Source organism: Exophiala xenobiotica, assembly GCF_000835505.1.
Source record: "Exophiala xenobiotica strain CBS 118157 unplaced genomic scaffold supercont1.5, whole genome shotgun sequence".
Classification (NCBI taxonomy): Eukaryota; Fungi; Ascomycota; class Eurotiomycetes; order Chaetothyriales; family Herpotrichiellaceae; genus Exophiala; species Exophiala xenobiotica.
Window position 1 is genome coordinate 688,197 of NW_013562490.1, and position 22,598 is coordinate 710,794.

Sequence of the window (22,598 nt, forward strand, 5' to 3'; positions counted from 1 at the left end):
ATGGCACCCTAGCTACACAATTTACCCATGAGACCGTAGTGGTCTCGTAGTGTAGACTAAAAGCAGCAACTGCTGTCCATAAGAGCGGCGATGTGTGTCCACCTCCCGACAATTAACCGGCGCTTTCTTCGCCTCGCCCGTTCGAACAGGGTGACAGGCTGTGTTTGCCATATCATCAGCATCGCAACGATCGAGCTCAGCACTCACCATGCCCTTTCTCTCTCAGCTCCTCGTCCTTGTGGGCGTCTTGTCGCTATTCCATGCGTAAGTAACGGATATAGACTTGACCAAGAGTTTCGCTGATGTGTGCAGGGCTTATTCTGCTCACGAATTTTCGACTCTATCAACCAAACTCCACAAACCTGCTCCCTTACCCCTTGACATCAAGCTGGAGACTCTTGTTTCAGTATTTATGGCATGCTTCGGTCTCATACTCGGATCAGACCCATTGAAACCCGTCAGCTGGAGTGCTTGGGCAGGCAAGATAGAAAGAGAAGGCCAGCCAAATCCTTTCCGGGGCCTTGAGGAACGAGTGGGCTTTATGGACATCAGGGCTCAGCGAAGCGAATTCTCAAAATGGGCTCGTCAGCAAGGCAATCCCTCGAAGAGTTGAAGAGCCAGCAAACAACAGGTCCTTATCGTATACTTATGCCGTTTCCCGATAGACACCGCACGCCTCGCGCGCGATTCCGCGGTGACAAAGGTCAAAAACACTGCTCAAAGTGCTTCAGAACATGATAACAGAGCGCTTTCTTATTTGTCCATGGTCTGCTGGAGTCTCGTTGAAGATTTGTGCCTTTTCCAGTGTGATGTACGTACCGGCTCATGGATGGAGAAGTCGAGATGCTCGCTCACGGGTTGGTTTCATGGAAGGAAGTTTGCGACCCTCAGACTCTTTGGCAGGACCTGTTTCTGGCCGAGGATCTCAAACACACCATACCGCACGTCCCCGACCTTGCTGGCGGTGCGTGTGTCAACGTCAACGACATGACACTCTCCGGACGACAGACAATCGAACTCTGCGACCGAACATCGTGACAGAACACCACATGACTGTGTATGCTGAGTACACCGCCATCTCGGACAGAGCTAGACAAGACCCGAATCTGGAAGAAGGGAGCAGATGAGAAAGAGCTATCTCGATGTTTGAATCGGTTCATTTCAACCCTAAGCCTGGCAGTTTCTATCTCATACACTAAAAGCACTATCAGCCGGAGCACTTCCGAGCATGATATGATAACAATGATTCCTCCATCGGCACAAGTCCTGCTTTTGCTTTCGGCAGCCAGCTAAACATCATTGTATCGTCCATTCGTTTTAACTCCTTGCTTCGCTAATGCCCACATTGTCCGATCGTAATAAAACAAATTTCATTCATGCCTTCGAGGCACAGGAAAAAACACAGCTCCCGGTCCGAGACTCTCAATCTCAATCTCAATCTCAATCTCAATCTCATTACCGCGAAGACGGAACGCTCAGAGCAACGAGAATCCCAAACCCAGCACGACCAGCCCAATGCCGGCGCCGGCTACTTGATTCGACACGGCACCACCGGTGGCCTGCGCAAGTGTCGGCGACGCATTCGTGGCACCACTCTCACTCGCGACGACGGTGCTGGTAGCTAGCGTGGTCCCGGATACCGAGGCCGTCGATGTCAGAGTTGATGCTACCGTTGAGCCGGATGCTGATGCTGGTGACGTGGAGACGCCGGCGCCAGTGGTGGTGTTCGCATACACGTATCCCGAATAGCTCGGCAGGGTGGGCGACGCGGGCTGGCTGGTGACGGCGGAGGGCTGGGATGTCCAGACGGAGGGCATGCCGGTGATGACGCCGAGAGAGTTGGTCTGCGTGGTGTAGATTGTGAACGGGTTCTCGTATGATGATGCTGACGATGAAGAAGGCCACAGAGAAGAATCGGTGCTGGAGTCGGTCGGTGCTTGGACCTGGCCGTCTGGGATCTGCGATATGGCGGTCATGGTTGAGGTTGAGTCTTGAGGGACGGGAGCTGGGTTGGCCGTGGTGGTTGTTGAGTGGATGAGCAGGAGGATTGAGAGCAAGAGGGATGAGAGGGATAGTTGTGATGAATGCATTTTGAAGGTAATTTGTCTGGTGCTGATGTCCGTCTGTCTTGTAGGGTTGGTTGCGAGGATGAGATGATCGTGGTGATAGTGGAAGTCTGTTTGAGTACGGAGTATCCGATACAGCGTGGGTGGTTTGTTCGGTGATGAGGATGAATTGAGTGAAGAGCGAACAGTGCACTCCAAAAGACGTGATGTTTGACAGTCCTATATACGAATACTCCGTAACGCTTTCTCACATCGCAACCATCGACATACTTTCATGCCAACCCCCTTCTGGCCACCCTTCTTTTGGCGGCGGGGGAGAAAAATGTCGGCGAGGGTGGAATTCTCTCAATGGTTGCAGCCGATCAAAAAAATGCATGGAACGCGCGGAGCAACCAGGGGGCGAGACTTCTGAGTGGCTGGACAACTTGTAGCCCTTGTTTGGTGTGGAATTAGGCGAGGCTGGGCCTGTTGGGAGCCACTGGGGACAGCGAGGAATCGACGGATGGCTGGTCTGTGCCCCTGGTTTCAGAGGGATAAACAGGCACGACAGGCACCGACAGGTCAACTACTCGTACCAGAGTACAGGGGTTGCCCCTTGCATGAACTTGCATGAACCGCATGAACTGCCATGTTGCGAGGGGCAGTGGCTCGAGGTTTGAATGTTCGGTGACATGAACATTTCTATCCATATCACGGTATGGAGTACTAGTACTATGGTATTGTGGTACTGTGGTAGCATTTTTGCCTTGTCAGCTAGCCACAGTTGTTTGCTTCTACCATGGTATACTTGTTTATGTGGAAGCCCAAACAAGCAATTCCAGACCTTACAACAACTCCGACTTCTCCACTGGTTGTCGCGATCAAGGAAAACTTCAAAATCATAAGTCATATTTATTATTCATTAGGTGAGAACCAGATCTTCTCTTCATCCTCGAGCGAAACAGCCCGGCGCTGCTATACAATGCAATGCAATGAACAAACCCTCAGACCCATGTAGCGATATCCGGAAGGGCATCCCCACAAGTAAAATCACATCGACTTCAATATGTTTGCACAACGCCTCGTCCGAAACCACGGGTAAAATGCAAATGCTGGCGACTCCTTCAGGTAGTGTATGCAAATGCCCGTGTTCACCACCGCTCGTTTGTCGCACTCCATTAATGCATTCTTGATGCTTGACTGTTGTTCAAAATGTGTACTGTACTGCCGCAAACCCTTTTCCCGCCGCGTCGTATCCAAAAAGTAAAAGACATAATTTTGTATCTCTTGCGCCCGATCTTGAATGGCTGCTCAATCAAGACCTCTTGGCCAGGTATTGCTCATACTGCTCCGCAAAGTTCTCGAACCATGCTTCGCCGTGGCCCTTGCAAGCCGAGTGCGACTGCGACTGCGACTGTTGTGACGCCTTCTTGAGCTCTTTTTGCTGGAAGTACTCGACGGTCGAGGTGGCTTGCCTCTCAAACCAGCTGTCGCCGAAGTTGCGCATTTCGTCAATCGGTGTCGTGCACAACGAGCTGACAGTCATGATGGATGAGCTGGTGTCAGTTCGGGCGGCTCCTGGTCTTGTGAGGGCGGGCGTGGCGAGGTATTGCTGGGTGTTGTTGGATGCCATTTTCTTGTGAGCACGAATGAAGGTTTGGGATATCAAGGTTATCCTAATAACGACTTTTTGGAATCACTCAAGCTTGGTGTAAGGACCCGATCACTCGGGCAGTGCGCTCTGCGCAGGCTCATATACTTATACCACCCACCTACAGGTAGCCACCCACTGTCTTACGAGCCACCGCCTCGCCGGATAGTGCTCGAGACGGGAATGGGTACCCAAAGTGAAACTGACACCTCGGCTTTGGTGCATTTGCCGGGCTTGGGAATATTTTTTTCAGCGCACGATGTGAACTCAAAATCTGGTCACGCTCCCCAGTCTTCAGCCTAGATCGTCCTGACGCTCCGCCATGGAACTGGGTCTGGGGGAATTACTGTGTATCCATTTGATAAAGGACCCATTTGCGTAACGAAAATGGAAGGCGGACCGCGGGAAGGGTTCGTGTCCAGAACACTAGTGAAATATTCTTCCTCGAATCCAGGGGTTCTTTCGGCAATAACCTCACCAAGCACTGGAGATAGGCGAGCACGCCATCGTGATGAAAGATGAAGTCCCACTCTCTGGCAGATGCCCCAACGTTGAAAGGATACAGCAAATTTCAAGCTATTTGGCTTGTGGAGATCTTGTAAGATGAATGCCGCATGTCTACGCGAGCCGAGGGCTGCCTTATGACATTCGGTAAATAATATCATTCGCTTAAACGCAGACTGAAGAGACAAATTATGGCAAGACCCGACATCGTACAGTCTCAGACTGTTATAATCTGCGAATACCCACTCTTGGTTGTCCCCCTCTCCTTCCACCACCAACATTCGAGATCTTCCGTAACGTGGTAGGTCTCGGCATGACTGTTGCCTGCCTGCACGTCTTGTCAGGCACGGAACAAACGTTTTCCTTGTCATCCTCCTGGACGCTTTCGTCCTGCCACACCGGCGTCGAAGTTTTGTCGGCTTGTTCCAAGGTTCCGCGCAGCATTTTGGGAGACTTTCTGGACGGTCCTGCGCTGGCGGGCGGTAGTTCTCCATCCAACGAGCTGTAGATGTCCGATTCAGGCGCTTCTGACAATGGACGCTTTAGTCTTCCACTCAACCTTGAGCCGAGAGAGGCTGATTGGGTTGGATCGTTCTCTTTGGTATTGTCCTCGACCGGCTGGCCTTCCACAACTCGTGTAACGCCTGTGGTCGGACTCTGAGATATCTGCTCGTCTTGATCTTCTTCGCCTCGTCGCTTTGCTTCCTGTACAGCCATGGCGAGATGTCCAGGAATGGGCGCATGGATTCTTGTCATTAGCCGCGCCTGCGTTGCAAACCCTTCATAATCTTCTTGTATTAAGGCTCCGGCCGCTGCATTGAGTGCCGAATCAGGATTTGGCTGAATTAACAGACAGGAGATCGTAATCAGGATGTCTTTGAGCGTCAAGTTGCTTTCCCAGTCACGTTTTAGTGTCTCCAGACACACAGCGCCGGTAGATTCCTCAATATTGGGATGGTAGATCCGAGTTTTGAATGTTGCTTTAGGAGGGTTCTTAGGGTAGTCGTGGGGCATTTTGAGGTGCAGACGCCATAATCCTTGTGAATATGGCGTGCCCTCTGCTCCGGTGATGAGCACATTCAATTGCGTCAAGTCGTCAGGAAGGGATCCAGCATCATCGGAGTCGGGAAAGAGGTAGTTTGGGGGTAAGGCGCATTGTAATTGGGCGTGATCTTTCGCGAGGCGCCGGAATGAAGAAGCCTGGAGAGATGAGAGTCATGCTTGTAATCCTTGCGGACGTCGAGCCAAAAGGACTTACCATAATGCATACGGTTCTATATGTCTTCAATGATGTTGCTAACGGTCTCACGGTACCACGTATGTTTTGATGAACCTGCGCAGTAATTTTGTTTGTAGCGATGCGCGCTTTGACCGCGTCGCAGTTTCCTCCACTGCGGGTCAGATTCCCCACGTGCAAGGCTGAGCTCGCAAGGCTGTCGAAGATTCAACAATAATTATAGTCATTCATACTGCTTCGACCTGAGTCGTCTTCGAATCATTGTTCATGTTCTCCTATCATCATTTCCTTACGGAGATGCTCTGACTATTGTGCTCATTACCGATCACAGTCTCGAGACACCTAGAATCGTCTGCAATTAACGTGTTACTCGGGCAAACCCGAGCCTCGGCCCACCGTCAACACAATACGCTGATTCCGGCATACTTATTTGCATGCTTGTGCCATAGATACAGGGCATCGACCCATACGAGCGCAATCTATATACGAGGCTTGAGCGATCGACACTCCATTCTTGGTAGCTTCTCGAATGATAGCTGTGAAGCGAACCAGCCGCATGTCGAGCGTATCTGCAGCCGCGGCAGCTTCCTGTTTTCGACTGAAACCAGTCAAGATGAGCAGATGGAGAGAAAAGCTGACGCTCTTGTCCGACACTCAAAGCATGATCTCTTGAACTCTGACTTGTTACGAGTACCAGGCGGACTGACAGATGCACAGCCTTGATTGTCTGTTACGAACGAGCCAATGAATCCCCTGTTCATGTTGCCGTGTATCGGCATCTCCATCAGGCTTAGCGACTTTCTCGCACAAATTGCTGACTAGGAATCGAAGGCTCACACAGCCACTTTCCGCTCAAGGCGCTTGAACTGCTTCTTCCAACTGCACAGCTTGTCCTTTTGCTCAGGCTCGCTTCGAAACCTCGGTGCTTCCGCCCAAATCCTACGTCGACACACTCGATCCTCATTCCAAGCATACCAGTCCCGGGACTTTGGTCCTTTACTTCCCCCACTATCCGCTCGCACTGGCATTTGACAGCTTCGGCGCCCGCGATCATCCCCGCCTAAAGCTTCGGCATTCAAGCCAGTGCCAGGCCTGTTGACAACCCATCATCGACCGCCATTAGGCAGTTGATGCAGGCAACATTCGCCCGCCGAGGCTCTTACCTCAGCCTGGTCGGCAGCTGAAGGCTCGTCCACCGTTGAAGCAGGCTCTGTATGGTAGGAGGTACTTTGACCTTAACAAAAGACCTTCAGAAGTTCGGCCTTGACGTTTACGGCCACGCACCCACAGTACTGGTATATACGTACAATAATCGCCTCGACACTGGGCCCTTCGTAACAGTTCCTGCTTCACGTCTTCCCACATCAATCCAACTCTGTTCCTGCATACTCTCAGACCGAGCAACTGTCCGGCCTCTCACTAGGACCCGACCAGCGCTGATCCTCTTTTTGACGCTTGGACGTTTCCGGTACTGGGCCTCGACTCGAAAGAACCGCTCGTACTTTTGACACAGTTCATTCGCCACCAGCTTCAGTCCGATGGCCATGTGGCCGCCAGGTCGGCCTTTTACAGTTCCCATCCACACAGGGCCTGTCGGTCCACCTTATTATGTGCATGATTCAATTGAGCCTGCTGCCAGCATTCTAGCCACAAATATCACGAACCCTACCAATGGCCGGCTTCCGTACCATGATACACCGTCCTCGAACTCGCCTGTCTTGGCACGTCGGAAGCGGGCTAGCAAACCAAAAGTACGAACGGGCTGCAAAACATGTAAAGTAAGTTCAAGATGGCCTGCCTCCACCCAGACATACGCCTCCACTCGCAAGGAATCCCAATTCTCGTTTGGCGACAGCCACAACCTCTAAAAGGGTTGTGGATAGCTGAACTGGCCCCGACATTCCATTTTGACCCGCATGTCTGACTTAATCTGCAGATACGGCGCATCAAATGCGATGAAACCAAACCAAGCTGTAAGTCGAGACATCGGACTCTTGTCAATATGTACGTGGGATGCTCACGTGTCTCGCAGGTAAGCGATGTACCTCGACGGGCCGCAAGTGTGATGGGTACGAGTTCCCCAAGGAGACATCAGGGAAATCAGCCTCTTCGTCCACATTGTCGCCACCACAGCGTCCATATGTGACTGTCCGGCACCTATTTCAACCCGACTCCATCTCCAAGCCGATTCAAGGCAACACCCAAGAGCGTCGCATATTCCACCGCTTCCAATACTGTACGGTGCCGGCATTTGCCGGTGGCTCTGAATCCGGTTTCTGGACCAAGCTCGTGCTGAAGGTGGGCCAGGAAGAGCCTGTTGTCCGCAACGCCATCATCGCATTGGGAACGCTACACGAGGACTATCAGGATCGGTGTGGCAAGTACTCGCCCCAGTTGATCGAGGACGATAGCCACCGGCACGCCTTATCCCTCTACAGCGGAGCCCTCCGTCAACTTAACCAGCGACTGAACGAGCCAACGAAGACCAACGCCAAGCTCGCCATCATCGCGAGTATATTATTCGCGTGCTTTGAAGTTCTTCGTCGCAATAACATGGCTGCGGTCATTCACTATCAACAAGGAATGAGAGAATTGATCCGCCAGATGAACCTTCCCGACGGCGACGAAAGCTCACTGGCGTCATCGGGTTCTCAAGCGACTTTCCGTGAGATCCCGGAGAACGAAATGGACGAGCTGTTGCGCGTTTTCGCTCGCTATGACATCCAAGCTTGCACCTTTTCGAAAGACCGCGCCGAGCGGTTAGCAACCCACCTGACCTTACCTCGAGTACTCCCCACCGATCTCACGTTGTCACAAGTCCGCAACCACCTTGACAATCTGTTGGTGTCCGTGTATCAGTTGGTCAAGTCTGACCTCCGAATGTACCGATACTGGGATGCAGACCTCGTACCTTTGGAATGGCGTACTCAGACGCAAGAGGCAATCACGACTTTCGATGCTTGGATGACGGCTCTGGAAAATTTCTTCGCGTCCAATGCAGAGCACCTAGTCAACGCTGACATCAAGAGCCTCCTGGGAATGAGGTTACAGATCAAGACTGCTGTTATAATGCTCAAGATGTGCATCGACAGCGGGCCGGAAAGTACCTTTGATGAGTTCAAGGGTGACTTCGAAGACATGGTGTCCAAGGTCGAACAGATGACCACGGCTCTCAGCATGGCTGAAGCTATGCCTTTGGAGATTGAGTTTACACCTTTTACCATGGAGCTTGGGATCGTGCATCCCCTGTTCTTTGTCGCCTGCAAGTGTCGTGACTGGCAGATCCGGCGTCGAGCAATTGCCCAGCTGAAGCGAGCTGGCAAAGAGGGGGTCTGGGAGGGGCCAATCATGGCCGTCCTAGCGAGAAGGATAATGGAACTGGAGGAAGAAGGCTTGTCACAGGAAGAGGTAGTCCCCGAAGCGCAAAGATTTCATGAGATCAAGAAGAATGTGGACTACGAAAACCGGCAGATCATGATGGAAGCCACAAAGGCACTGGACGCGACGTGGAAGAATTTTACGTTCCATCGGGAGGCTGTCCCGTTTTGAAGCGTTTGGTCTCGACGATTAGCATGGCGCTTTGATACAGTACGGATAGTAGAGACCCTCTGGCGTCTGGAGCATGCTCAGCATGGGATACTGTACATACTGTGGTAGTGGCACAGTGGGCACTCAGGATCGGAGAATTTTTTAGTTTTGGGGACCATCACGGGTAGTCTCTAGGCTTGTGCGCACCGCTTGGGTGCCGTTCCTCGGCAGCTAAGTTAATCATGGCCATATCCAATCACATCCCGCCAAACCCCCTTTGGCGTGTCGCGTCGCTGGCTGATTTCCCAATCTTGGTTTCCACCAAATCAGTCAATCAATCAAGTCTCGGAATTTTGACACCTTGGTTCTCAGGGCCTACACACGCTTCAATTCCTTCATCTCATCCCAAGACTCGGTCAATGGCGCTGCAGCTGGATCGTGAAGGCTTGTCTGTCACCGTCGACCTCGAGGCTGCCGTATCCATTCCAGCCATCCGCGCTCCGACATCTCACAGCTCCCAGCGGTCACCGTTAAATGAACCTCGACCAGCTCGCACTTGAGACTCTCCCTTCTCGTCCTCGCAGGCACGACCCTATCGATCCCTCACAGGACGAGGGAACCCCTCTACATTCTTTGAAAGCTCCGAGTCTTTCGTCCACTCCTTCAGAAGGCGACTGGGGCCCATCTTTTACTCTTCCTCCTTTACCGAGCCTCCGTCGCGACCGCGATCCATTGGGAAAGCCTCACTCCCCAGAGTTCCAACGTCAGCGAGCGGAGAGTGGTGCATACTACGCCGCTGCTTGGGGCTCGCCTTACGCTACACCGAGTCCTCGTAGAAGCCCTCGTCCGGCGGATTGGTCTGCGCAGCCAAGTGGAATCCAAGACACTCCTCGAGCGACTTCAGCCGTGCGACATTCGAGCCCTCTCTCCATACGAGCGTCCGCCGAGAGTCCCGAACCTCATAATCGACACCCTACCTCTTCGGAAAAGAAACTGCGGTTGAAGACGAAGGTGCTGAATCCGCTTTCCGAAAAACCCATCTGGCTGAGCGACTCGGAGGACACGGGCTCGGAGATTACTGCGAAAGAGGAGGACAAAACGCCAACTCGTCGAGCATATCTTGACAATTGGGGTATCTCGCCTGACGACGCTGTGACTCGACGTTCCCGCAGACGTCAGCTTAGCGCAAGCCTTGCGACACTCACTCCGGGTACCTTCCATGACGCCAACCCTGCGGTAGGCGGATCAGGCTATCGACCCCAACCGCTATCTCCTGCGGCAGAGAACATCATGGCCGAGCAGGAGTCGGAAGCTGCCGCGACAGCGTCGAAGCCTCTGCCAGATCTCCCGTCTCGGGACCCTGCGGCGGATGAGAACCTGAAAGCAACAGACAGCCCGGTTTCGGAGCAGCGCCCTCGGGTGACATCCATGCAGTCTTATCAACGACCTAAAAAGAAGGTGATTTGGAAGGGCAAGGCTTGCATCATCGCGCTGCCACTCACTGACCGAGAAGCTGCGGGGCTACCGCCTCTTGTCACGCCCCAGGATATCAAAGAGCGCATAGAAGCATGGACCAAAGCTGGCTACAACACTAATGGTTTCGAGCTCACGGATTCTGCAAGTGGCGTGCCTCTGGGTGGGGGCGGGCAGAGCCGGCCAGTCTACCCCGATCCCACAGAGATGCAGGCTGAACGAACGCTGCGCCGTTATCAGGTCCATATTCCAAACCAAGCGGAATGGGACGCGTGGGTCAATCACCTTAAGGAGGAGAAACTTCGCGCATTGGGTGTAAGTCCAAGTAACTCGGAGGCACCACCATCGACGAAGTCACCATTCTCAACCTCGTTAAGTCGTGTCTCGTCGGGATATCCTGGCCTTGCAGCTTCACCTCCAGTTGCCTCGTCGTCGTCAGCGAGCAATCCACTTCGGGCGACGAGCAACCCCTTTTCACCTTCTCTGATGTCGTCCGGAGGAATCAGCCCGCAATCAATATCTATGACATCCCCTCAGTTCAACGGTATGCCAAGACCGCTGCAAGGACATGGGTACAAGCAATCTGTCGCGCATCCGAACTCTTATGGCCGAATTACATCACCATTTGACGGGTCTGTCTCCCAGGCAAGCTCCCTTGGTTATGGAGCTCGACCAAATATACCACCTCTATCTTCACGGCAAAGCAGCTTCTCCCCCAATCATCCTATACAATTGCCTAATCTAGGCGAAGTCCTGTCCCCGCAACTAAAGCCGCGTGGTCCTGGCCAGAATGTGAACCTCTTACCCGAACAGAAGCGATACGGTCAAGGACAATCGGAGGATCATTTAGTGTCTAGCCATCGACATCCACCGGGGCTCAGTCCTGCTCTCTCACAACATGCTGACTCCAACTTGCGGACACCAGATCCACGTGGACCGTCACCCCCATCGATTGAGATTGCACATCCCACACCAAAGAGCCATCGACAAAACCTCAGTATGGCTCTACAGCGGGGCATTGACGAAGCAGAGGCCGCATCTCGAGAGCGACACGCGGGAACCGATGGTGACGAGCCGCAGAGTGCGCAGATATCGTCCAGGAAGAACTCAATGATGGATGAAGAACCTCCCATCCTCAGAAGACCAGAGACGATGTCAACGGCAGATGAGAGATCAGAGATTGAGACCAATCCGAGCATTGCAGCGACCCCGCTGCTTATGGACGACAAGAACCCTTTCATGAACTGGCAGGCACTGAGCGATGCGGCCAAAGCAGAATCGAAACCCGCCACTGAGACCAATCTGTCGACCACCAAGCTTAATGTGCAGGCGAAAGAATTCGACCCTCAGGCCGGGTTCTCAAGCTCGAACTTTACATTCGGAGCAAACAACGACACCGCTCCGTTCGCTTTCTCCCAGCCATCACAGGCTCCAGTGTCACGAAAATCCTCTGCCAAGAACCGACTGTCACTCAACGCAGATGCTCCAGCTTTCACACCCTCCTTCATCTCTCAGAGTACGCCCAAGGAAACAGCTTTCAAATTTACTTCTGCAACTTTCAACGTGGAAGCACCGGTCTTCAATCCTTCCAAATCGGCAGCGACGAACTTGCTGGGAAATGTGGGTTCGTCTGGTTCACCAGAACCCAATGCCACCAACAGCATATTTGGCACCGTGGTCATCGACCCTAGTTCCAAAGTATGGAGAAGACCGGCCAAACCTATTCCTATTCAGCCACCGAATCCCAAAGAAATGGGAGAGAAAAGCTCGGCTTCAAGTGAAGACGAGGACGACTCGGATTCCGGCCGACCAATGGCACCGACTGATAGGCAGAAGCGTGCTCGACGAACAGATAGCGATGGCGATAGAACTCCAGTATATGCTGACTCGGCGCCGTTCCGCCACGAACGGATTCTGTCCGAGATTGTGGACGATATTGACCAGAACGGTCCACCACCGGAAAGCCCGAAGAAGTCCCTCGACGGCTGGTCTTATATTCCTGCTGATGAAGAACCCTTGGAAAGTTTGCCTGAACCACCGTCGGCGGAGAAGGATGACGATGCGACACATGAGAGTGATAAGGAGTTTACCATGAAGAACCAGGATGATGTTGCCAAATTCAACGAAGCTCGGCCGCCCTTCGACGCCCCACCCGTGTCCTCTACTGAAAAGGACGCTCAAGACGAAGCGATAGAAGAGCCGTCCACGTCTCCAAAAACAGAACAGATGCTGAGAGCACAAGTTCGGAAGCCCAAATCATCCTTGTCGGCGCTTGCGAAGCCATTCGAGTTCAAGACCCTTTCGTCCAGCCCACACCCATCATCTTCAGCAAAGACACCTGCCCTACGTCAAGGACTAGAAGCATCGAGATATGCGGCATCTTCAAGCCCACCACAATCCTCGGCTGATCTTACGGCTAGTCTTTCTTCTCCTCCGGCAGATTTGTACCACTATGTTGAGAAACACACTCAGTCTGTCAGCGACGAAGACGATGTCGTCGAGGTCATCGAAGAACCGTCGACTGAGGAAGACGCAGAGCACCAAGAAGTGGCCGCAACGGTAGATGATCATCCAGAAATGCTTGAAAGCCAAATGCAGGCCGATCACGAAGTGCCCGAGGTGCAAGGACAACCGCATCAAGACGAAGTTGAGCTCGACATGCCACGACTGCCATTGCGCCATCAAGATGACCCTCTGCCTTCCTTCGAAGAGATTGATGCTGTGATGAAGCAGTTCGAAGTGCATCCCGAACTTGGTATTGAGCGCAATGATACGCCTATCCAGTCTACCCCCCTGGTTGACATGCATCTGGGTGGAAACTTTCGCAGCGATGCGCCCAGCCCCAGCCCACCACGGCCTCGAGGTCGGGACGGTCATGGGGATTTATCATATCCTCCATCGATTGGTCTGGGCATTGGAGTTCACAACCTCAACACAGGCAAAGCAAACGTCAGTGATTGGGATGATACACTGCCGGCCGCGGAAGCGGCCAAAGTGCAACTTCGGTCGCAATTCTTCGATGGACATGTTAACGACTTGGTGGATGGCATACTAGAGAACCGTCTGGGCCCACTTGAGCGGACGCTTCAGACCATCCAACATTCTTTGGCTCTCATGGCGACAGGCTCGAGGCCTAAGAGTAGTGGTCGTAGTATGTCCACTGACGTCAAGAACTCAGATGCCGACGACGAGGACGACTACGACGCTTTCGAAGGGTTTGCTTCATACAGGGCGAGATCTCCGAATGCAAGAAGGAATGGACGAAAACAAGACAAGATCCGTGCCGCCGTTGCCGAGGCTCTTGCTGCATATCAACCTCCTCAGGCAGCACAATCTTCGATTGATGTGACGGAGTTCAGTGCGATTGTGCAGGAAATGAGAGAGTTGGCGCAGCAAGCAGGATCTAAGAATACCCAAAACCAGCTCAAAACGATTGTCGAAGATGTCATTTCTCATCATCCTCGATTACGTGGTTCGCGTGTGCAACAGGAGCATGAGTCTGCAGAACAGAAGTACAAGCCTCAAATTGATGGGCTAGAAAGTATGTTGAAGATTTCCAAAGAGCACGCCGCAGAGGAAGTTCAACTTCGCAGGAAGGCGGAGGCAGAAGTGACTGAGCTGAGACTTCGCCTGCGTATGGCAGAGGAAGAAGCTGCACAGCACCGCGAATCATCCGAGGAAGCTCAGCAAACTCTGGTGGCCTTTGTCGAAGAGAAGAAGTCATATGAGAAAGTCCGAAGTGAAGTTGAAGCTCTGAATCTCAAGAATGCAGCATTGGAGAGCACCCTCGAGGAATACCGAGTATCGAGTGATGAATGGCGTGAAGACATCCGTGCTGAACGCGAGAAGAACAAGGAGCTCAAGAGCGCGTTGCAAGACCTTCAACAGCACTTCGAAGATCAGTCCCATTCCCGACAATCTCTTCGGAATAAGGTTGAACGCCTGCAGACGCAAATGACTCGAGCTGTTCAAGACTTGCACGCGGAGCAAGCCGACTGGCGCCACAAGGAGCACGATTTGCTGCACAAGCTTGCTCAGCTACAACATGAACTCGATCGTGAGCAACAATATCGCCAAAAGACCGAAGAAGAACTTCATTCTCTGGAAGAAGAGCATAAGGCCAATCTGCCGGTCAAAGCTCATCTGGAGCATGCTCAGGCTGACGTGTCAAGATTGAACGAGCTCGTTGCATCTCTCCGCGAACAAAACCGGGATCTTGATACGAAAGCCTTCAACCTCGATCGAGAATTGGCTCATACCATCAACACCAAGGAAGCAGAACTCGCAACCGCCACTGCCAAATTGCAAGCTGAATTGGATAGCGCGAGAGGGCAGCTACACAGCATCAAAACCGACTCTGAAGCTCAAATCTCCCGGTTGCAGAGTCGTCTTGACCATGCGGAGCTGGACATCGAAGATCAAAAGGCCAAGCATGACGCTTTGTTGTCAGAAGCCATCGAGGCACACAAGGAAGCAATTCGTGAAGCGAACGAGCGGAGAGAAAGCGCGCTTGAAGATCAACATCAAGTTCATGAGAAGAAATTGAACGACCTTCGCGATCGCCATACTCGAGAATTGCACAACTCTTTCGACAACAGAACCCGACTTGAGCATCATTTGAATGAGAAACTCAGCTTGAGTGACGATAAGGTGAAACATCTGGAGAGTAAGATCGCAGATCTTGAAGAAAGGCTGGAAATCACCAAGTCTGCTGCCAGAGCTGCCGTGGAAGCAGCGACTGCCAAGGGCGTCAACCTGCCAACTCCGGCCTCTTCTGTGGTAGCATCACCTCCACAACGTGCTACTAGCGCCTCCATCTCGTTCGTCAGAGGCACAGAGATTCCGGAGAAGATCTCACCGCAAGCCCTCCGTGAATCGATTATGGTTCTGCAGGATCAATTGCAGAACCGCGAGCAGAAGATCGAAAAGTTGGAGGCCGAGCTTGCAGCGATCGACAAGGACGCGCCGAACAAACTTAAAGACCGTGATACTGAGGTTGGTTGGCTCCGGGAGCTGTTGAGTGTGCGTGTGGACGACCTGGAAGAAATCATCAACACGACGTCGCAGCCAGATTTCGACAGAGAGACTGTCAAAGATGCTGCAATCAGACTCCGGGCGAACTTGCAGATGGAACAACAGCTCAGAGAACGTGTGGCAGATGGGTTGACAAGCTCGTTCCCTTCGATATCGACCTTGACCAGTTATGCGCAGTCACCGCGAGCACTACCAATGGCCGCCGCAGCAGCGTGGGGGAATTGGCGAAGAGCAAGAGATACATCTATTGGTGCACTGTCCGATCTGGCGACCAATCTAGGTAACCAAACACCTTCCAAGTCAACCATTGGAAGTCCGGCGAGTTTTCTCTCGGGCATTATGACACCGCCTGGAACGACGCAAAAGGTTCCTGGATCCGCCGAGATGCCAGCACCTCCGCCAAGTATGAGACCACTCGCTGCAGCTGCCGCGGCTCGAAAGAGCAGTTCTGAGGCACGGCCACTGAGGGCATATAGCTCACAGCCAAGAGCATTATCGAGTAAACAGGCAGAGAAGCGACCACAGAGTTCGCAGTCGGAGCCTCGACCACTCAGACCCGAGTCGCCACATACACCTATGCAAGCCAATCGGCCCACCCTGGATCTAGCGGAGGACGTCGACGATGACGCCTCACCGTTGGATGGAAAAGATGTCTCTGCGCGGAGACTGGAGTACGTCGAGCCGATTACTGACTGACCTTGACGTGCCGTCACAGCCGCACGCTATGATATTTTGGATGAGATGCGGTGTACTCCGTATGGGTTCTTGATATCAAGAATTCGTGAATTGGTCCGTCATTATCCCTATCAATCATGGTTGACTTTCATTTTTGTCGGAGGAAGAAATAGCCCCCACGAAAAGCATGAGTGTGGGAAAGGACAAGGAGAGGCAGAGAGGGAAAAGAAAGGAGGTGGAGATAAAAGAATAAAGTGGGAAAGATTGTTGTTTTGCATGAGCGTGGGCAAGCGTTGTCACATAATACCCCCCCCTATCGTCGGTCTTTTTTTTTGTCTGGGTTATATTAGCCTTCTATTTTCCTGTTGTCAATGTGTTGAGTCTCGGCTACTCCTCTTCTACTTTATTTTTCTTGTATAGACGAATCGAATCGAATCATATTGCTGTGTATTAGACAGGTTTGAAAAATGTCAATGCACATGGCCAAGGAGAATTGAAAATCGGGAGTGTGTGGGCTCTCTCTACTCTACTTCTCTACTCTACTCTTTTCTCTTTTCTACTCCCTTTCATTCCTGGGCGGACAGTAAGCCTTCGTTTGACGACGGGTTTACAAGTAAACCCCAAGTTACTACATGGTACTACTAGTATAGGTATCATCACGGTGAGCAAGTTGAACTCGCTAGCGCTGATCTTCCAGATACCGGGTCACCCAAGCATCTTGCATGAGAAGCATTTTCTGTCAATACTACTCCGTAGTATCAGTGTGTCCATACTCCGTATTAGTTGTCAATATCAGTCATCAATTATCACCGATTGGTTTACTAAGTATCAGTAGACCCTCGCATTCTCCGCACGCTTGTCCAACGGCAGCTTCTCCCGGCGACCCGTCACCAGGGTGCGAGACTGCTTGCCCGCGGCGCGGGCCCACGCGTAGGCGACGTTCAGGCCTCTCCGTCTCTTGCCAGCGCCCGCGCCGAGCTTGCCGCCCCATTTCCTCATGCGGAAGGTGTAGTACAGCAGGGGGATCATGGCGAGGTCGAAGGCGATGTAAGCCCAGAGTAGGCCGAAGTTGCGCCAGCGCAGCGACCACGAGATGCCGCGGGGACTCAGGTACTGGTCCGCCAGGGAGAGGGCGCAGTACTCGCATTTTGCCGTGGCGTTGGCGTTGTACAGCGTGCCGGGCGCCTGGCGGAGGTACGGCGCCAGATATTGGCCGCAGGTCGTGTTCGGCGGTGGGTTGAAGATGCTCAATTCGTGGGCGGCGCATACGACTCGGCGGCCGTGTAGGGCTGTCGCCACGATGCCGTCGATGATGTATGTGAACGGGCTGACGCGGTACATGAAGATCCAGAAGCCCGGCAACGCGTCGGGGGGTTGGAGGACGCTAGACGCAGGAAGAAGGCGGAGGTTAGCCTTTTAGCTCTTGGCTTGCTCGGTTGGCTCGGCTGGGAGTTGCGAGATTGAAGGAGAAAACAAAAGGGGACAGCTGCTGGAGGCGCCCCCAAGGGAATTCGAATTGAGTTGGGCTTGAACTTACCCATTGAAGATGACGCACATGGCGAACATCAGCGTCGAGATGATGCCGGCGGTCTCTGCATCAGGGAGAGCGGCGATGATCATCTGGGAAAATGTGCTGGCATACACAAAGATCTGGATGCAGAAAAGCAAGACAAGGCCTTGCCGCTCGGAAGATTGGATGCTTTGGAGAACAGACCGTCGTTAGCAGGAGCAACATTGTTAAACACATTCAGAGATGTCTTTCTGAGTACGACTCGGAGTAGAACTCGGACTTACCCAAAGACGGAGTAGAAGTAAGACGCATACACCATGATACCGAGTAAAATCTGGTAAGGGATCTCGACAATGACATTGGCCAGGAGGAAGGCGACGTAGGAATATGCTTTGGACGGGCGCTCGCGGACCTCGTACAGCGATCGCTGAATAACAAACCGAGGAATAATCTGCTGGATCAAGGCCGTGAACATGGCCGTGAGCATGAAAACGCTGAACAAGACGTTCTGCAATCCTTGCTGAGAGCTGTCCGACTGCCAGAAGGAAAACCCGATAAACCTAGGTTGAAAGAAGCAGGGTCAGCGAAAAATATTGTCCACCAAGCTGTTGGGAAAGTAAAGACAGGTACTACTAACAGAGCTGACGCAACACCAAGAGCTAACTTGTGCCAGACGTATCCGGGAGTCCTCCAGTACTGTTGAAAGGCTCGGGTCGTCGTATAATAGGTCTGGGTGTAGAGCGGCATGGCGAACTGGCTTTGGTCTTTGTCGGCGTCTTGCTCTGCACCTGCACGAGTACCGCTAGCGTTTGTTTCCCGATTGATGCGGTCCAACTCTGCGAGCATCGTCTTGTTTTCTTCACTGGATCTCCAGATCTCGACCCAGTCACGGTTGGCTTGAGCACTGGTCTCGGGGTTGACGATCTCCAAGATATATTCGGCCACATTCTCCGAGTCAGTACAGTGCCGGGCTCCATGCCCTTCGAAATAGCTGATGAGCGTCTGCGAGTTGGGGCCGATATCTCCGAAGTAAACGGTCCGACCCCCGTTTGTGAGGAAAAGTAGTCGATCGAACTCCTGGAACAGCATTGCGCTAGGTTGGTGGATAGTGGATAGCACGGCCTGCCCGTGATCGGCCAGCTTCCGAAGGAAACTAAGGATAGACCAGGAGCTCTGTGAATCCAGGCCACTGGTGGGTTCATCGAGGAAGAACAGTAGAGTGGGCTTTGCGGCGAGCTCAACCCCGATTGTCAGGAGTTTTCGTTGCTCGACATTGAGACCTTCTCCCAACACACCAACGACGGCCTCGGCGAAGTCTTCCATATTGAGCATCTGCAACAACATAAGCACGACAGCGAGCTCGAGGAGAACGTGATGAAACCAACCTTGATCACTTCTTCCACGTAATCGTATTTTTCCTTCTTCGACACAGACCGTGGCTGACGGAGCATGGCGCTGAAACGCAATGCCTCACGGACAGTAGATGTCTCCAGATGAAGATCTTGCTGTTGAACATAGCCTGTCACGTTTAGTACGGGACCGGCGTCAGATCAAGCGCGCAAATGCGTACCTGTTTTCCTTTGGAAGCTGGAGTCCAATGGCTTGCCGTTCACAAATATGTCACCACTAACAACCCCGATCGATGTGCGCTGAGCCAATGTATCCAACAGTGTTGTCTTGCCAGCGCCGCTTATGCCCATTAGCGCCGTGAGTGTTCCGGGCTTGACCCATCCTGACACTTGTTCAAGCAATCTGCGAGTGCCGTCCTCGACTGGAATATCATAAGTGACGTCGCGCCACGTGAATACCGCCTTTTGTGGAGGGATTGCCTGGATGTCTTCATCTTGACTCTGTCGTCTCTCGGCTATCGCTACAGGAGCTCCAGGAGATGCTTGGTCTGCATGTTTCAAGCCGTCTTCGATGTATCGGGGCACATGTCCATGTCGGAACAGCAAGACTTCTCCCTTGCCTGAGGGCTTTGAGTTGATCTCCGTCACTCCCAGATAGCTGAACATGAAGAAACCCAAAAAGCCGATGATTATGCCAAGGTTTCGCCATAGGTGGTCGTACCTGTATTGGAAGGACGTCTCGAGGTATCTATCACCAGACACGGTAGTTTGACCGACTATGGACCCAGGAACGGAGCAAATGAATGTATCCCCGAGTCTGTCCGGGTATGCGGGAATATAGCTGTGGCTGTCATCAGCAATGTGCTTGCCCACGACCAACGCAACGCAACGCCTTACCTGCCACATGGGAACTGCCTTCCATGGAACTCGTTCACTATCAGCGCTTCGAATGAGTAAGCAACGGGGTTGCACCATGAAACCCATTTGAGCCAGGGGTGCATATTAGGTCGAGGGATCGTGAAGCCGGTGTAAATCACAATGGCCAGGACCAAGACGGCAGCGATGGCTAGCGCCTGAGAGATTGTTTTGGTTGCTGCACCGATCGTCCTGAAAAGGCCAGTCATTGCCAGTCTCGTCAGAAAAGCGAAAAGGAAGAATATGAAGAATTGTGCGGCTTCCTTCCTGAGGCCTCCCAGAAAATATAGGATGATGTTGAAGACGACAGCCGTCAATACTTGAACGGGTAGATCGGCTATCACAGTAGCTAGTGCCTCGGTGAATGGGTGATAGAAGCTATTGCAAGGTCAGCATGGAGTATTAGGAGCGAGGCAACAGGGCTAGGAAGGAGGGATGCTGATTGAGGAGGTGCTTACGCGTAGGAGACTTGCTTTTCGACGATTGGCCTCTGATCGTACAGTCGATTGATCTCTGTTACGGCGACAAGAGCATTCAGTAAGACTGCGTTGAAGATGACAGACCCTTTGGCGAAAAAGCTGTTGGTGTCGTCTATCATTCCGTAGAACGCGGACCCGATGATGAGAGCCATGCTGCCTTGTCCGATAACCAAGGTAAGTCGGATCACTTTCTCATTCCATAGGCGCTGAAACCCTCGCTTGGTACAAATTTGAATTTGCATTGGGATCGAGACCGTGTACGGGGAGCTTGGAGGGACGTGGTGTGCTTGTACAGCGCGGCGTGCGGCTTTGAATTCATCCGCAGCAGAAGAACTCGATACTTCCTCCTCGTGATTCATGATATCCTGTTGTAGCAATCTGCGGAGTTCCGATCCCCTCCAATGTCCTTCAAATTCAATGGGTGTTCGAGGCACCTTCGCCTCGAATCCTGGTCGCGGTCTTCTTTCCTGTACATTTGTGACCGAGGTCAGGAAATCAGGGGTCGTCTGGCGAGGCGGACAAAGCCAGCCCATATCTTGGAAGTAGTTCCTTGCAAATGTCGTTGGTCCAAAGTAAATCTCTCTGCCCTCGTAGAGAACCACGACTTTGTCGAAAACGTCGTACATGGCTTGGGATGCTTGATAAGCCGCGACCGCATGAGCAGATCCCGTGATATCGGCACTCAGCCTGAGCGTGCGGACGAACGAGAGCGCAGATGAGGCGTCCAGGCCCCTAGTACTGTTGTCCCAACAGCCTATTGGAGAAAATGATAGCATCATTTCGGCAATACTAACTCGCTTTCGAAGAAATTTAGTAAACACTTCTCTCCTGCAGAATGGAGGCTCACCTTTCTCTCTCCCCCAGATGCGCCTCGTACATACGCGCTTCCCACTTTCGTATTTCGAACATGTGTCAATCCGCAGACTGCCATCGCTACAGCGGTCATTCTTTGCACATGCTCGGTCCTCGATGTTCCTAATATTGGATTCGCCGGGGTACGCATGGCGGCTGCGAATTCCAGAGTCTGTCGGACGGTCAAATGGGGAAAATGTTGGTCGACTTCTGCGTTGTAGGCAATCTCGCCCTTAAAGCTCTTGATCATCTCGTGCTGAGGTATTCCTGTCCGAAGGTTAGGGTACACCAGAATCTTGTTCAGAGTAGGGGAGTGATACCGCTGTAATGGATTACCGAGTCATGACCCAGCTTTAAGCCACGTAGCTCTCCTGCTAAAGTCTTCAACAGCGTCGAGCATCCACTTCCAGGACGCCCAAGGACCAGGAGCGTCTCCCCTGGCTTCACGTGGCCTTCAAAGCCTGTGAGGATCTTCCTCTGCGGCTTCTTGGCGAGGCGGAGCCATTCATGTAACCGGAAAGCACCAAGAAGATAAGAAGCCACTGTCGGTTGGAGATTCATGGCAATCCCAGAACCAGAGATGTCCAGGTTCTTGAAGGTAATTGAGGCCCGTCTTAGCTTGATGTTTGCGTCTTCTGCTGCGTGCATGACCACCTTGGTCCACTTGTATACGTCGAAGGTAGGACTGTAAGGATCCAACGCTGGATCATGAACTTCCCCTCGCTAGTCATCGTGTTCAGTTGTAACGGACCAAGATGCGAGATCGCATTGATTGTGGAGGGTGGCCTACCTTTACTTCGCTTGCAACTCGGGTAAGCTCAGCACGGTCAGTAGCTTCAATTGCCTCGTAGTCACTGCGACTTGACATTGATTCGGATGTCTGAAGCTCTTCACTCATGTGCGACTCGCTGCTGGTATGAGACTCCCGGGAATCCTCTTGGCATCTTGACTCGGCAGCATGATTGTTGTCGCTTTCAGGTCCTCTTTGTCCTTCTAAGCTCGATGCCATGGAGACTGTAGCAATGAAAAGTTCTATTCTGGCAAAGAAATCGCCAACATGACTGTGAAAGAAGAAGGGCCAAGGACGACACAGTGCCGCATAAATGCACCTAGGCTCCGGTCCGCCAAATCCCGCAGCAGCAGGAAGATATGGGCTGGATCCCGTGCCTCGGTGTTCGATGCTTCGTGCATGGCTCACGTGTATCTGTGTCGTCTGATATTGGAAGGCCTGTGGGTTGAGCTGAATGGTTGGCACCTCAGCATCGTATGATGTGGTCGGATTTGATTTGGCTGAATCGAGTCTAGCGTCCAATTAATTACTCTCGCTCGGGGCAACATGCTGCCGG

General features: G+C 52.5%; 8 protein-coding genes across 10 annotated transcripts; 4 read left to right on the forward strand and 4 right to left on the reverse strand.

The window, feature by feature from the left end:
* Positions 1 to 208: 208 nt before the first annotated feature.
* Positions 209 to 613, forward strand: PV05_07963 (uncharacterized protein; the record flags this gene model as incomplete). Its single annotated transcript, XM_013457447.1, has 2 exons — positions 209 to 264; positions 313 to 613. 2 exons carry the CDS (start codon positions 209 to 211, stop codon positions 611 to 613), a joined length of 357 nt encoding a protein of 118 aa, XP_013312901.1.
* Positions 614 to 734: 121 nt separating this feature from the next.
* On the forward strand, positions 735 to 1,127 carry PV05_07964 (uncharacterized protein; the record flags this gene model as incomplete). The annotated part of the gene is made up of 1 exon (XM_013457448.1): positions 735 to 1,127. One exon carries the CDS (start codon positions 735 to 737, stop codon positions 1,125 to 1,127), a length of 393 nt encoding a protein of 130 aa, XP_013312902.1.
* Positions 1,128 to 1,137: 10 nt separating this feature from the next.
* Positions 1,138 to 2,320, reverse strand: PV05_07965 (uncharacterized protein). Its single transcript, XM_013457449.1, has one exon. The coding sequence runs from the start codon at positions 2,088 to 2,090 to the stop codon at positions 1,476 to 1,478; it is 615 nt and encodes a 204-aa protein (XP_013312903.1). The 5' UTR covers positions 2,091 to 2,320; the 3' UTR covers positions 1,138 to 1,475.
* A 630-nt stretch (positions 2,321 to 2,950) lies between these two features.
* PV05_07966 (uncharacterized protein) lies at positions 2,951 to 3,924 on the reverse strand. The gene has a single exon (XM_013457450.1). The coding sequence runs from the start codon at positions 3,676 to 3,678 to the stop codon at positions 3,361 to 3,363; it is 318 nt and encodes a 105-aa protein (XP_013312904.1). The 5' UTR covers positions 3,679 to 3,924; the 3' UTR covers positions 2,951 to 3,360.
* Positions 3,925 to 4,305: 381 nt separating this feature from the next.
* On the reverse strand, positions 4,306 to 5,630 carry PV05_07967 (uncharacterized protein). Its single transcript, XM_013457451.1, has 2 exons — positions 5,459 to 5,630; positions 4,306 to 5,400 (listed from the first exon to the last, which is right to left on the reverse strand). Exons 1-2 carry the CDS (start codon positions 5,459 to 5,461, stop codon positions 4,426 to 4,428), a joined length of 978 nt encoding a protein of 325 aa, XP_013312905.1. The 5' UTR covers positions 5,462 to 5,630; the 3' UTR covers positions 4,306 to 4,425.
* Positions 5,631 to 6,281: 651 nt separating this feature from the next.
* On the forward strand, positions 6,282 to 9,136 carry PV05_07968 (uncharacterized protein). The gene is made up of 3 exons (XM_013457452.1): positions 6,282 to 7,215; positions 7,374 to 7,410; positions 7,470 to 9,136. The coding sequence occupies exons 1-3, from the start codon at positions 6,976 to 6,978 to the stop codon at positions 8,984 to 8,986; spliced, it is 1,794 nt and encodes a 597-aa protein (XP_013312906.1). The 5' UTR covers positions 6,282 to 6,975; the 3' UTR covers positions 8,987 to 9,136.
* A 199-nt stretch (positions 9,137 to 9,335) lies between these two features.
* PV05_07969 (uncharacterized protein) lies at positions 9,336 to 16,663 on the forward strand. The gene has a single exon (XM_013457453.1). The coding sequence runs from the start codon at positions 9,500 to 9,502 to the stop codon at positions 16,166 to 16,168; it is 6,669 nt and encodes a 2,222-aa protein (XP_013312907.1). The 5' UTR covers positions 9,336 to 9,499; the 3' UTR covers positions 16,169 to 16,663.
* On the reverse strand, positions 16,649 to 22,467 carry PV05_07970. Of its 3 annotated transcripts, XM_013457456.1 has the most exons (11): positions 22,043 to 22,467; positions 21,573 to 21,975; positions 21,248 to 21,519; positions 20,380 to 21,197; positions 19,904 to 20,299; positions 19,228 to 19,847; positions 19,043 to 19,176; positions 18,295 to 18,989; positions 17,942 to 18,217; positions 17,685 to 17,846; positions 16,649 to 17,531 (listed from the first exon to the last, which is right to left on the reverse strand). In XM_013457456.1, exons 1-11 carry the CDS (start codon positions 22,259 to 22,261, stop codon positions 16,976 to 16,978), a joined length of 4,551 nt encoding a protein of 1,516 aa, XP_013312910.1. In that variant the 5' UTR covers positions 22,262 to 22,467; the 3' UTR covers positions 16,649 to 16,975. The 3 variants fall into 3 exon arrangements, with proteins under 3 accessions (XP_013312910.1, XP_013312909.1, XP_013312908.1); XM_013457455.1 differs by having other exon boundaries at positions 17,942 to 18,989; XM_013457454.1 differs by having other exon boundaries at positions 21,248 to 21,975.
* Positions 22,468 to 22,598: the final 131 nt, after the last annotated feature.